Source organism: Brachyistius frenatus, unplaced genomic scaffold, assembly GCF_029030835.1.
Source record: "Brachyistius frenatus isolate BFR_SWC_R1_liver_20210118 unplaced genomic scaffold, ASM2903083v1 Contig_64, whole genome shotgun sequence".
Taxonomy (NCBI): Eukaryota; Metazoa; Chordata; class Actinopteri; family Embiotocidae; genus Brachyistius; species Brachyistius frenatus.
The window spans coordinates 738,444-752,022 of NW_027210663.1; the positions used below are offsets into that span (position 1 = coordinate 738,444).

The following is a 13,579-nucleotide window of genomic DNA, read 5'->3' on the forward strand; positions in this document are numbered from 1 at the left end:
ACTGTCAAGCCATGAATAGTTGTACATGTTTCAGCCCATTTATTACAAACTGCATTGATATTACTGTTTATGATTTAGACTTCATAATGGTGTTCCAGGTAGCTACTGGAAAACCATATGAAATCAATAATATTACTGTGTCCTCTTTTACAATTTGATTCCCTATTTGTTATTACTTGTGAATGTTTGATGCACATGAAAGAAATGCAAACAGAACCATTAGTTTTTGAACATCTACAGTGGTGTGAAAAAATATTTGCCCCCTTCCTGATTTCTTATTTTTTTGCATGTTTGTCACACTTAAATGTTTCAGATTATCAAACAAATTTAAATATTAGTCAAAGATAACACAAGTAAACACAAAATGCAGTTTTTAAATGAAGGTTTTTATTATTACGGGAGAAAAAAAAAATTCCAAACCCACATGGCCCTGTGTGAAAAAGTGTTTGCCCCCTAAACCTAATAACTGGTTGGGCCACCCTTAGCAGCAACAACTGCAATCAAGCGTTTGCGATAACTTGCAATGAGTCTTTTCCAGCTGTGGAGGAATTTTGGCCCACTCATCTTTCCAGAGTTGTTGTAATTCAGCCACTTTGGAGGGTTTTCCAGCACCAACCGCCTTTTTAAGGTCATGCCACAGCATCTCAATAGGATTCAGGTCAGGACTTTGACTAGGCCACTCCAAAGTCTTCATTTTGTTTTTCTTCATCCATTCAGAGGTGGACTTGCTGGTGTGTTTTGGATCATTGTCCTGCTGCAGAACCCAAGTTGGCTTCAGCTTGAGGTCACGAACAGATGGCTGGATATTCTCCTTCAGGATTCTTTGGTAGACAGTAGAATTCATGGTTCCATTTATCACAGCAAGTCTTCCAGGTCCTGAAGCAGCAAAACAGTCCCAGACCATCACACTACCACCACCATATTTTACTGTTGGTATGATGTTCTTTTTCTGAAATGCAGTGTTACTTTTACGCCAGATGTAATGGGACACACACCTTCCAAAAAGTTCAACTTTTGTCTCGTCAGTCCACAGAGTATTTTCCCAAAAGTCTTGGGGATTATCAAGATGTTTTCTGGCAAAAATGAGATGAGCCTTAATGGGTTTTTTTGCTCAGCGGTGGTTTTGGTCCTGGAACTCTGCCATGCAGGCCATTTTTGCCCGGTCTCTTTCTTATGGTGGAGTCATGAACACTGACCTTAACTGAGGCAAGTGAGGCCTGCAGTTCTTTGGATGTTGTTGTGGGGTCTTTTGTGACGTCTCGGATGAGTCGTCGCTGCGCTCTTGGGGTAATTTTGGTCGGCCGGCCACTCCTGGGAAGGTTCACCGCTGTTCCATGTTTTCTCCATTTGTGGATAATGGCTCTCACTGTGGTTCGCTGGAGTCCCAAAGCTTTAGAAATGGCTTTACAACCTTTTCCAGACTGATAGGTCTCAATTACTTACTTTCTCATTTGTTCCTGAATTTCTTTGGATCTCGGCATGATGTCGATCTTTTGAGGATCTTTTGGTCACTTTGTCAGGCAGGTCCTATTTAAGTGATTTCTTGATTGAGAACAGGTGTGGCAGTAATCAGGCCTGGGTGTGGCTCGAGAAATTGAACTCAGGTGTGATAAAACACAGTGAAGTTATGTTTTAGCAGGAGGGGGCAAACACTTTTTCACACAGGGCCATGTGGGTTTGGATTTTTTTTCTCCCTTAATAATAAAAACCTTCATTTAAAAACTGCATTTTGTGTTTACTTGTGTTATCTTTGACTAATATTTAAATTTGTTTGATGATCTGAAACATTTAACTGTGACAGACATGCAAAAAAATTGGAAATCAGGAAGGGGGAAAACACTTTTTCACACCACTGTATACATGTTGACTGAGCCAAGCCTACTAATGCATGTTTTCATTTCACATCTGTGTGAAGCCCAATTTGCAGCTTGTGGTGTGCATCCTAGTCGGCAACAGAGACGATCTCTACAGCGCCATCAAGAAGCTGTGCTGTGTCAAGAGTCCCATCCCATCCCAGGTTTGTGATGTTTGTTTATATGTTTGTGCTGCCATTTCTGAATTAGAGGGGGGGAGTGAATAGTTATGGACTGGAACTGTTAATGAAAATATTTTATTTTAACAATAGTTAAATAGTTTTTACCTTCTTTTTATTTATTTGTCTTCAGGCCATCAACGTCCGGACAATTTCGCAGCCACAGAAGCTGAGGGGTGTTGCCCAGAAAATACTCCTGCAGATGAACAGCAAGTTAGGAGGAGAGCTGTGGACTGTGAACATTCCTCTGGTGAGTGTCATGTCTGACTAGAACAGGAAGTTGACATGTATTTGAGCTGAGCAGTTTGGAGAGAAGAGCTTAATAGTGATTTTTCTGACCAGCTATGTGGTTAGTACAAGGTTTTGTTGTTATGGTTCTGAGGTCCGTTTTGTTGTGGGCTTCTTTTTTTTCCTGCTAATATTAAGGAATAGTTATGATTACTGTTGATACGAATGAGTAACTCTTTCACAGCATTACACAGGTGTCTTGATTTGTTTCGTAGCAGATTGTAACATGGGGAAATGATTAACCTCTCTCACTTGAATAGAAACGCTTGATGGTAGTTGGAGTTGATGTCCACCACGACCCCAGCAAGAAGCATCAGTCAGTCATGGGGTTTGTCGCAAGTGTGAACAGGTAAACTTTTCTCTTTTTGGTTCAGTTCCTGAATTGATGTGCAACACAAAGTTACAGTTGTGATTTCAGTCACTGCCTGCTAACTTTCACATACTGGCCTCTGCACACAGTTTTTATACACTTCTTGCATAATTGAACCTGCAGGCTGTAAGGTTGTGACTGTAGATAAACCATTACAATATCCTTAAACTAAACTTAGTCAGTTTGTATATCAATGCAAAACATGTTTGGAATGAGAGGATAACCTCACTTTTAGCATTTTCTCTTGCATTGTTAAAACATATGTTATTAGTGATAATATCTCAGCAATGCATTTATTGTTTTCCTCTCCAGCTCATTGACCCGCTGGTACTCAAGGGTAACTTTCCAGACACCCAATGAGGAACTGATCAGTGGCTTCAGAGTCTGCTTACTAGCTGCACTGCAGAAGTACTACGAGGTACAGCTCTACCAACAGGCATCACATACATTTCTTCTGATTCAGTCCCCCCTTTCTAAACCACAGCTAACTCACTTACCAATCACAGATGACATTTGATCCGACTCTTGAATAAGTTCATTGTCTTAATGTAGTTTGTATCTAAAAATCACATATTGCCTGACATGACGCTCATGTATGTTCTTCTGCACAGGTGAACCACAACTTGCCAGAGAAGATTGTGGTGTATCGGGATGGTGTGTCAGACGGCCAGCTGAAGATGGTAGAGGAGTATGAGATCCCACAGTTGATCAAGTGCTTTGAGACTTTCCCCGGCTATGAGCCCCGGCTGGTCTTCATTGTGGTCCAAAAGCGCATCAACACCACTCTCTATTCCAGTACTGCAAACAGCTTTGGCACCCCTATGCCTGGAACTGTTCTGGATCACACCCTCACTCAGAAAAAATGGTCAGTCTCAGGTTCGGGTTCTCAGAACTAGTTCTTAAGACAAAAGTTCTGAACAGCTGCACTGTGCAGGGGACGATGCAATGAGGTTGAAAAACTTCACAGATGACACTGCTCTTTTTTATAAACAGTCTTTCTAGGGGGACCTTGATAGTGCTCTATTGAAAGGGCCAAAAATAAGTGAGTATCAAATACAAAGCCAGAATGAGAAGTGATATGCGCAGCTCTGCTCACCTCAATACAGCTGGAATATATGCAGTGAATTGGGTGGGAATGTCAGATTATCAGTTTCATAAGTTTAGAGTAAATAGTTGACTTTATCCAACCATTAATCCACCATCCAATACTTATCTTGAAAATTATCAGACGTCAGTTAGTTCTGCAGGCAGGATTTTATAACTTTGAAAATGATTACAGATGCAGTGTTGGTTCCTTTTAACTCAACAATTCGGGGTAAAAAGTGAAATGTCTTCATAGAATGAAGGCCCACAAAATACATTGATAACTGGCGTTAAGCTGCTGGTAAAAGGTGAGTGAGGATCATCTTTTTTGAGATGTGACCTAGTGTTTGTTTTTGCCAGGTCTCTGCAGTATAAAGCGCTCCATATGGAAAACCCATTGCTTCCTGTTAAAGTCAAAGAGAAGTTTGCATTTGTTGAGTTGTGTCTTATCTGTCTGAGCCACAGATGACCTGCTTTCTGTTTTAATTGGCTTACACCATCAGTTCAGTTGAAAAGAAATTCTGTAAATGTGAACATTGTCTTCAAACCTCTGCTGTCCAAGAAATCACACATTATACAGCCTTTAAAGAAATATCGTCTTTCTTACTCAAAGACGCTGGGAGAGAAGTGTCTTCTTGTGGTCTTTGACCAGTCAGACATCACAGGAAAGTGGATGAAGGGCAGCTGATTTTTACCTTCTTTTTTATTTTATTTTATTTATTTATTTTACCTGTGCACATCAAAAAGGCTGCAACACCATCTCCTGGCAGCAGGAGTAGATATGTGCACTTTGCTGATGAAACCACTGGATCTGCTGTTGGCTATTTATAATTTCTCAATGATTATATTTTCCCACATTCAGGGTGGACTTCTTTCTGATGGCACATCACATTCGCCAAGGCTGTGGACTTCCTACACACTACATCTCTCTGTACAACACTGCAAACCTCACACCAGACCATTTGCAAAGGTATTGAAAACCCAGTTCTTTTTCTGCTAATAATCATTCTGCCTTACATTAATATATTTTCTTATAATTAAGAGATTGTCAGAATTGCAAAATAATATTATTATAAAATATAATGTATAAAAATACATATTTTCTTTTCTAGGAATGCTCTTCTATATTCGTATTGGCACACATTTATAACATGTTATCTGGTAAAATGGTGTCTGAATGCACAAGTAAGAGTGATTAACCCTTATTTTATTAACACCTTCAAAACACGAGAATATTTTTCAGCAGGACTGTATATTTGATTGAGGTTCCTTGAAGAAATATTTAAATTTATTGACTGAGGCAGTGATTCCGATTATCATAAACTTTATTTAAATAGAAGCATTACAGGGCTGTTGGATTACATTACATTATATTTGTAAAATAAAATAAAAACTGCTTTATTCATGAGAACGATCAGTCACTAGTAGATCAAGGATTATTTGATCAGAATATTTTGAATATTACAAAATGCATCCTGGGGAAGAAAAAGTGAAACACCACTCCCCCTACTGGTGTTTACTGAGGGCTACTGTTTAATAAAGTATTATTCTGTTATTCCATTATTATTTTTTACAATGTCTTCAAAGTAGTTAAAAAAAATAACATTTAAAAAAAAAGGCTTTAATGTTCATGTTCGGTCAGTTCTAAACCACATGTAACAGTCGATTTGGTTTCACGCCAGGCTGACATTCAAGATGTGCCATTTGTACTGGAACTGGCCCGGTACCATTCGTGTTCCAGCACCATGCAAGTATGCTCACAAACTGGCTTTCCTGTCCGGCCAGTACCTGCACTCGGAGCCAGCCATCCAGCTCTCAGACAAGCTCTTCTTCCTCTGAGTTGCACAGGTAAATGGCTTTCTACTTGACTCTTCTTCTGTACTCTCTGGTTTGGCTCTTAAATTCATATCCAGTGTAGAAGTACCAGGGTATGAAATGCGATGTAAATTAGATTACCATTTCTTGATTAGGTAGTATGACTGGACCATAGAGCTTCTAGCTGGTTAAATACAAGAGCCAGTTAACCATTTCTAGAGCACCTCCCATGATGCACTGAGCACCTTTCCCCTCTCTTTCACTCTGCATTTTTATGCCACTATTACATGTCATTAATCTTTGTCTTCTCTCATTTGTAGTTTTGTGTTTTTTTCTACGGGTATCTGTAACTGGAGCTGCATGTTTCTGATCTGTGGTTTCTGGAAAATATTTCTGTTCAGTAAACATGTCAATATGTTGCCCTGCAAACCATATCTAAGAATTTTTTTTTTTAAATACACAAATGATAAGAATCTTTTGAGACTTCGGGGTTTAGATGTTAACTCGATCGAAAAGAGCTCATTTTATTCACACAAAAGTTTTATTTCTCTAAAATTTTGTTCAAAAATTTGTGGTCACAATAAAAGGACTAAAATGTGCAGTTTTATCAGGCAACACAATGCTACAGATGTCACGTTTTGAGAGAGGGTGCCATTGGCATGCTGACTGAAGGAATGCCCTTTAAAGCTGTTGCCTGTAAATTAAATTTTCTCCACCATAAGCCATTTTCTAATGTAGTTCCTGAGAATTTGGCAGTACATACTACTCTCCTCACAACCACAGACCACTTGTAACCACGCCAGCCCAGTACCACCACATCTGGTGTCTTCACCTGCAAGGATCGTCTGGGACCAGCCTCCCAGACAGCTGATTTTACTGATGGCAATTTGAATGCAGAGCGATATGAGATCCTGAGGCCCATTGTCATGCCATTCATCCACATATTGCTGCATGACACAATTCCTGAAAGCTGAAAACATCCCAGTTCTTGCATTCTATTCTATTCTATTTCACTTTATTAATCCCTGAGGGGAAATTTCTTCATGTTTGTGATGCTCTGGATTGGCTTGTACTACATTGGGTTCCAATTCCTGCCAAAATCCAGCCACTTCACACAGCTATGGAAGAGGCCGCAATCAACAACCTGATCGACTCTATTAGAAGGAAATGTGTCGCACTGCATGAGACAAATGGTCATCACACCAAATAATTTCTGGTTCTCTCACACCCAGCCCAAGAAAAACTGCAAATCTGTAGCCATATCTGAAATTGTGCCTAATATTGTATGAAAAAAAAATTAAGATAAAACTGCACCTATTAGAGTGGCCTCTTGTTGTGACCAGTCCAAGGCACACCATTACAATAATCGTGCTGTTTAATCAGTATCTTGATCTGCAACACCTCTCAGCTGGTGGAAAAGAAAGAGATATAAACCTTTTACTTAAACTTATTTAAAAAAAAAAAAGTGAAGTGAGTTGTTGAGTGTATATGTAACATCTTTAAAACTATGCATAATGATAATTTTGGAAGATGCACTTTAATACACAAATTCAGGATGCAGAGCATGTGGACATAAAGGACATAAACAATGTAAAACAAATTGTCAAAATCATTTTAACAAACTTTAGGAGAACACGCCCTGTTCTTATCGAACCTCTCCTCTAAATTCCTCCCCTGTGTACTGGCAGATAAGTCTCCAGCATCACAGAATTGACATTCAAGATTCTTGAACAGTGAGATTAATTTTAAAATTGGCCACTATAATTATTATTCTAATGTGCTTTGTGTCCTTCTTTTTAATTTATTTTTTTTAGGTTTAGGCGAAGCAGCTTTATCCACAACAGGAATTAAATCCATGAACACCCCAGATGGCTGATGAACTTTCTGACAGGATCTTAAACATTGTCATCAAGTTAACATGAGACCACTTGCTATTGTGTTGGGTCGAGGCTTCAATGATATGATCAATGCATTTCAAGACAAGTTTTTTTTTCTCTTTTTTTTGAGGGGGGGGGGCGTGTGTGTGTGTGTGTGTGTTACTGAGAATTGATTTAGAGTGTGCTTCTTTTAGTTATTCCTATTGGGGTAAAAAATGTTACTCAAATTGCACTAGTTTTACTGTAATATGATTTAGTTTTAGAATCTAAATCAGAGGGTGTCCAGTGTTGGTATTCCTTCAGAAAGTGACTCAAATTTTACATTTTCATAAAACATTTTGTTGGATAGCTAAATGTTGATTGCACTATGTCTCTTCCTTGAACAAGCTCTTGCTTAAATTTTATTTTGGAGTGATTTTTATGTTGTACAGTAAAATGCAGTACCCAGTTATTGTTGCTGAATAAAGCCCCGTAGTGCACACTTTGTTACTAGTTATGTTTGTTTTTAAGAGATGATTGAATAAAGTATTGCAGTGTTATTGAGAAAAGCTTTTGATATTCATTGTAGCTAAATTGTTATATTATTCAAGTAATAGTAAAATAATATTGAAAGTAATAAATAAATTATTAGATGAATCAATGAATAAAAAAGTTTAAAAAAAATTCAATCATGACCACTAAAGTTTTTTGTTTTGTTTTTTTAAAGCCTTTTTTTGCACCTGCAGCAAGTTGTATCTGGCGATGGGGTCCTGTTTTGGGGCCTCCCTGCCCTTCCACTGCATGGTGGGGAAACAGGTAAATCTATAGAAGGGTGTTTTGAAAGTTATAAGTAACTCTGGCCCCCAGTTTCTGCCCTTTAGTTTCATCTACCATTAGACATAATAAGAATGACTAGTATTTGTAATGAAAACTTTGAAGGTATACTTGTGTTCACATGCTTGTCCAATTAATCTGACTAACAATAGACTATGCTTAAAATGTTGGCGTCGCTGCTGAGAAGCTACCAAGTCAAAATTGTGTATTTATATTTCATCCTATTGGACATTTGTCTATAATTCTGTGATTATTAACGCATGAATGCTGGCGTTGTGGCAAACGTGTTCACCCCAAAAACGAATCAGTTCAACCTCATGTCCCAAGTGGAAAAGCTTGTGCCACATTTGAAGAAATTCCCTCCAGGCACTCCTGAGATATTACATTCACAACAAGAGGATGGACGTAAGGTCACAGTGACTTTTAGTCACCATAATCTTATCAGTTTAACCTCGAATTGAAGAGAATGTTTGTGCCAAATTTTGAAGAAAGTCCATTTAGGCGTTTCTGAGATAGCCTGTTGACAAGAATGGGAGAAATGGGAGATAATCGTGACCTTTGACACCAAACATAATCAGTTCAAGTTGAAAACCTGAAGAAATCTGAGTTACTTAAGAGGGTGATTCATTAAGAAGTTATGACTATTCAATCAGAGTAAAAACTCATGCTGATATAATTAGTTCATCCTTGAGTTTGTGCCTAATTAGAAAAAAAATAACCATTAGTTATCACGTTCACAAGAACTGAATGTAGACAGACGGACAATTAAAAAAATAAACATGCTTTCATCTATGGCTATAAACTGCAGGTCATGTGACATGGTTGCCATGACAGTGGATCTTGATTGAGTGCAGTCAGAAGGAATTCTGGTGTTTAAATTTAACAACATTTTCACTGCCAACATTTTTCTGTCGGTAATATTTCAAGATGGTGAGTAAATCTGTTTATTAATCACTTCATTACAGTAGCGGTGTGAGCATTAGTGAAAAAACGGCTCGTTTGGAGGTTTCGATTGTGATTCTGAATGCATTTATTTTATCCAGCCACCGAAGACTAAACCAAAAGGAAAAAGCGAGAAGAAAAAGGACGTCCCTACAAAGGAGATGGTGAAGGACCAGGTCAGAGATGATGGCGGACTTCATTAACACAAGTAGTTGAACTGGAAGCTGACAGAAGGAGGTGACAGTTTGTAAAAACTCGAGTTCGGGCATTAGCCGTCGCCATTTTGGTTGTTCGGAGCGGTTTGGAGCCAGAAGTGACCATATTTGGACGAGCTGGGGGGGGAGGGGGAGGAGCGAGCGGTGGATCTGACTCGATCTGATTGGAAACCATATGTCCCGCCCACTGGTAGCGGAAATCTGACTGCACTCGTCTTTATGCCTGTCAATCAAACAGACAACATAAACGCACAATAGGCAATGCGGGTTACAGGTTGGGTCTTTAGCATATGATTTAACAGATTGACTTTATTCGTATGCAACTTTTCCAACGCCCACGCTTAAAAGGGAGTTAATTTTGACAGTCCTTATAGTGTTATGTGATAGTCTGCTTGCGCTCATGCATTTCCTTTTTAAAAAATCACAATAGCTGTCAAAAGTATAGTGCTTCCACTCATCTACAGTGAATCTGACTTAACTGTGGACAATGAAACAGAACGCATTAAATGTGGTCTCATACTCTTTAAATAAAACAGAATTTTACTCAATGGGTTTCCTTCTCTTATATTTTAAGGGACCCAACCTATATTTTCTATAACAACAGATATGAACATGTGTCCTCCTAACACCATTAGAATAAAGTTATTCAGACTTTTCAATCTGAACTGAAAAGTTCTACAGTCGTCCTGGAAAACCACTCAAGGCCTGTTGTCTTTTTTTTGTTGTGTTTTTATGTTTAGCTGACTAATGTCAGGTGATATTTATGGTCATTAACATGAACAAAATAGAAACCTTTCTCTAGATTTCATCGCAATATTCTAAACAATTTAACTGGTGACAATTTCAGCTGGCTCTGGAAGACTGGAGAGACAGAAATGAGAGGTGAAATGTGTTAAATGATCACCACAAAAACATGTCACACACGAGAGGTTAATTTTCAAGTAGAACCACATACTGAAGTAGGACCATATTAACCAAGTCAACAGGCATTATTTACTTCAACTCAGTTCATGCTAGTATCCCAAATCTAACTCCAGAATTTCATCAAAAATTAGGCAAAAATGAACATGCCATTGTAGTTGGTGTATTCTAGTCAATAGCTGCTGGAAAATTGTCCTTTGTTATTTACCTCACAAAAAATGTCCTCTGCCTGCAGCTGTGGGAGGAGCTTTTACGTCTCCAAGAGGAACTGAACAGTGTGCGGATGAAGAAGAACCTCTACAAAAGTGAGATGCACGAGGCCCATGGATTCTGCCACTACGCCAAGAAAAACCTGGAGGTGACCAAGAACAGGATGAGAGAAAAGCTCAGGTTGAAACAGGAGGCTGGGAAACAAAGAAGAGCAGAAATTGAAGTGAGTTTTTATAGTTGTAATGCATGAATTAATCAATTTAATTTCAGTTTTACAGCTCCGATGATGGAAGGACTTTACTAAACGTCCTTCTGACTGGTCCTGTATCACCACACTCAAAGACGCCTGAACTCAAAAGCTACTTGTCCAGGAAAACCACTCAACGGCTTATTGTCATTGTTTTTTTGTGTTTTATATAGAAACCTTTTTTGAGATTTCAAAGAAATATTGTCGAAAACAATTTAACTCGTGACAATTCAAGCTGGCTCTGGAAGACTGAAGTGACAGATTCCCAGAAAACCATGTGACTTGGTTTAGGAAAAGGTGGTTTTGGGTCCAAATGAGTTCTGAAGTTCTGCCTCCACTTTTTGACGTTGCTTTGAACAGAACATTTGGAACATGAATGGATTTTAATGTAATACTTTTACATTATATGGCATTTAATAGGGGTACAAGTTTTACAGCAGAACACAACATTTGATCATTGATTCCAGGAGCACGAGCTGAAGCTGAGACATCTGAATGCTGAACACCACAATGACCTCTGTGAAGTGAAGACGAATGCTGTCACCACAACCTCAGACATGAAAGGAGAGCAGTTGAAGTCAAAGCTCAAGCTTCAGGGGGAAATGCAGCGTTTACAGGCACTTAAGACAGACCAACGTTTTCAGAGCCATCTCAACATTAGGAACCTCCAGCTGGTGAGGCCAGAATATTGTTCGCACTTTTGGTTCTCCATTTGTCTCTTGTTTTATTTCTATTAATCTGTGCTACAAACCTATCACTTTTTTCCTTAATAGAAACAACAGAACGAAGTAATTGAACTATTAAAGAGCTACAGCAAGAAAGATACAGGTAAATCAACTTGTGTCCATTTCTTAGTTGAAGTCAAGTGCTATCGTAAACCCTGCTCATGAACTGTGGTTGCTCTCTGTTGCCATTTGAATAGAAATTGAGGCAGAATATGAAAGAAGAAGGAAAAATGTGTTTGACGAGCACGATTCAAAACTGAGAACAGAGTTCAAAGAAATCAAGGAGAGACTGAAAGCATACGAGGCAGCAGAAATAGCAGAGGGTGACAAAGTTTCGACAACTGCGTACACTAAAAGAAATGCAAACACTGACAGACTCAGAGACGAGGTAAGATGCAAACATCACACAAACCCGTCACACGAGAGGTTAATTTATCCGCAAATAAATAAATGAGTTTATGTGCCTATTCCACCCATATCTTATTTAGTTTTTACATTTTCAAATCCAAGAACCTGGAAGATGCAAAACTTAATTTGTCTTAGTTCTGCCAAGAAATACACCTTGTTAGAGGAAAAAAAAATGCAATTCCACAAAAAGAAAAGTGCTAATAAAACTAAATGAAGTACAGGTTGTCATTTTTTTGTTTTCATGTGATAGGCAGAAAATGAACTTGCCAAGAAATCGAGCATGCATATGAAAAATAGTGTGGCAGCAGCTGTCCAGGAGAACAAACGCTATAAAGAAACTCTGCGGGATTTGGAGCAAAAGTCGTCCGACAGCAATCAACAACTGGTCGCCCATAGAAAAGCCACGGCTCAGAGTTTGAAGGTTTACTACTCACTTCAGCCTGCAGAAAGCATCAAGCTACCTTCTACACCATTATCACTGAGATAGTTTGACTTTTGACATGTACAAATTTATGTTGAACATTTATATAATTTGTGAGATTTTTGGGTTTCGGATATTGTGTTTCATGTGAGGCAAACAGGTGTGATTTTCCCTGATTTTTTTTTTTTTTATCTTTCATATTGGTTTGAGTCCATCCCCAGGCATCATAAAGTCAAACATGATTAAATTCTCCTCAAAGGCTTTAATTTCGTCATCTACACGTTATACAGAAGATTCCACACACTTTTATCCAAACTGTGCTTTGGAAACATTGAATAGAGGATGTAGAATTGTGGTTCAAATTTCATCTGCAGCACCTGCTGTTGTTGAGACATTTTTAACATTCAAAAGAGAATCACACCTGTTCAAATGACAGTGAAGGTGGGGATAACATTTGATAGAAAAGTGGATTGTTTCCTAATAGCGTGAGAGTCAGTAAACTTATAATGAAGTCTTGAACAGGAGAGCAGAAAGCGAGCTGCATGTACGCAGGAGGAGAGACGCGACCTGCATTTGAAGGAAAACCAGTTGGAGACGAAATGCGAACTGGTAAACTGCTGTCATCCATTTGTCTGAAGATTTAACTTTAGTCGCTTGCTCAGCTGATGAACACTGAATGACGTGTGGTTCGTGTGTCCTGCAGCTTCAGCAGGAATGCAAGGAGCTGCAGAAGCAGCGGTCCGTGGCCTATCTGAGCATGCAGCAAAAAAGGTCCCTGAAGGTCATGGTGCAGGAGAAGAAGATAGATGCCCTGACAGAAATTCAGGAGAAGGAGCAGCTCAAACTCTGTGTGGCACTCGCCTTCACACAGGGAGACCAAACAGCTTTAAAAAACATTAAGGTGTGATTTACTTTATCTGTGGTTTATTTTTAACCCGTGTTCAAAGGTTGGCAGGAACATCTACAGCAGTCAGTCCGAACTACATGAAGATAAGAATTAGTGTCATTTCACCGTGTTTTTAATGGCTCCATTACCTTTCCTCCAGTGCCAAAGAGAATAAACTTGACCATGTCAAGTTTTACAATTACTCAGACAACAGTTAATTCCACCAACTACACAATAAGTTGATAGACTGTGAAATCGGTTGTATAATGTGTTCAGTGTAGGAGTTGAGTTTGTAAAAGGAAAATAAGTCCGATAATGTTATAGTG

The 13,579-nt window shown here is 38.8% G+C and overlaps 2 protein-coding genes across 2 annotated transcripts in view; both read left to right on the forward strand.

Moving 5' to 3' along the window:
* piwil2 (piwi-like RNA-mediated gene silencing 2) overlaps positions 1 to 7,594 on the forward strand; it is a 42,303-nt gene extending 34,709 nt beyond the window's left edge. Inside the window, exons 18-25 of the mRNA XM_069706617.1 lie at positions 1,916 to 2,017; positions 2,166 to 2,282; positions 2,581 to 2,669; positions 3,003 to 3,108; positions 3,302 to 3,555; positions 4,636 to 4,743; positions 5,456 to 5,621; positions 7,403 to 7,594. Of these exons, the coding sequence (XP_069562718.1) occupies positions 1,916 to 2,017; positions 2,166 to 2,282; positions 2,581 to 2,669; positions 3,003 to 3,108; positions 3,302 to 3,555; positions 4,636 to 4,743; positions 5,456 to 5,612 (933 nt within the window). The 3' untranslated portion in view covers positions 5,613 to 5,621; positions 7,403 to 7,594. The remainder of the gene's footprint in view (positions 1 to 1,915; positions 2,018 to 2,165; positions 2,283 to 2,580; positions 2,670 to 3,002; positions 3,109 to 3,301; positions 3,556 to 4,635; positions 4,744 to 5,455; positions 5,622 to 7,402) is intronic.
* A 1,585-nt stretch (positions 7,595 to 9,179) lies between these two features.
* On the forward strand, positions 9,180 to 13,173 carry LOC138625688 (dynein regulatory complex subunit 4-like). The gene is made up of 8 exons (XM_069706781.1): positions 9,180 to 9,208; positions 9,322 to 9,396; positions 10,592 to 10,789; positions 11,281 to 11,487; positions 11,587 to 11,641; positions 12,890 to 12,976; positions 13,071 to 13,083; positions 13,161 to 13,173. The coding sequence occupies exons 1-8, from the start codon at positions 9,206 to 9,208 to the stop codon at positions 13,171 to 13,173; spliced, it is 651 nt and encodes a 216-aa protein (XP_069562882.1). The 5' UTR covers positions 9,180 to 9,205.
* Positions 13,174 to 13,579: the final 406 nt, after the last annotated feature.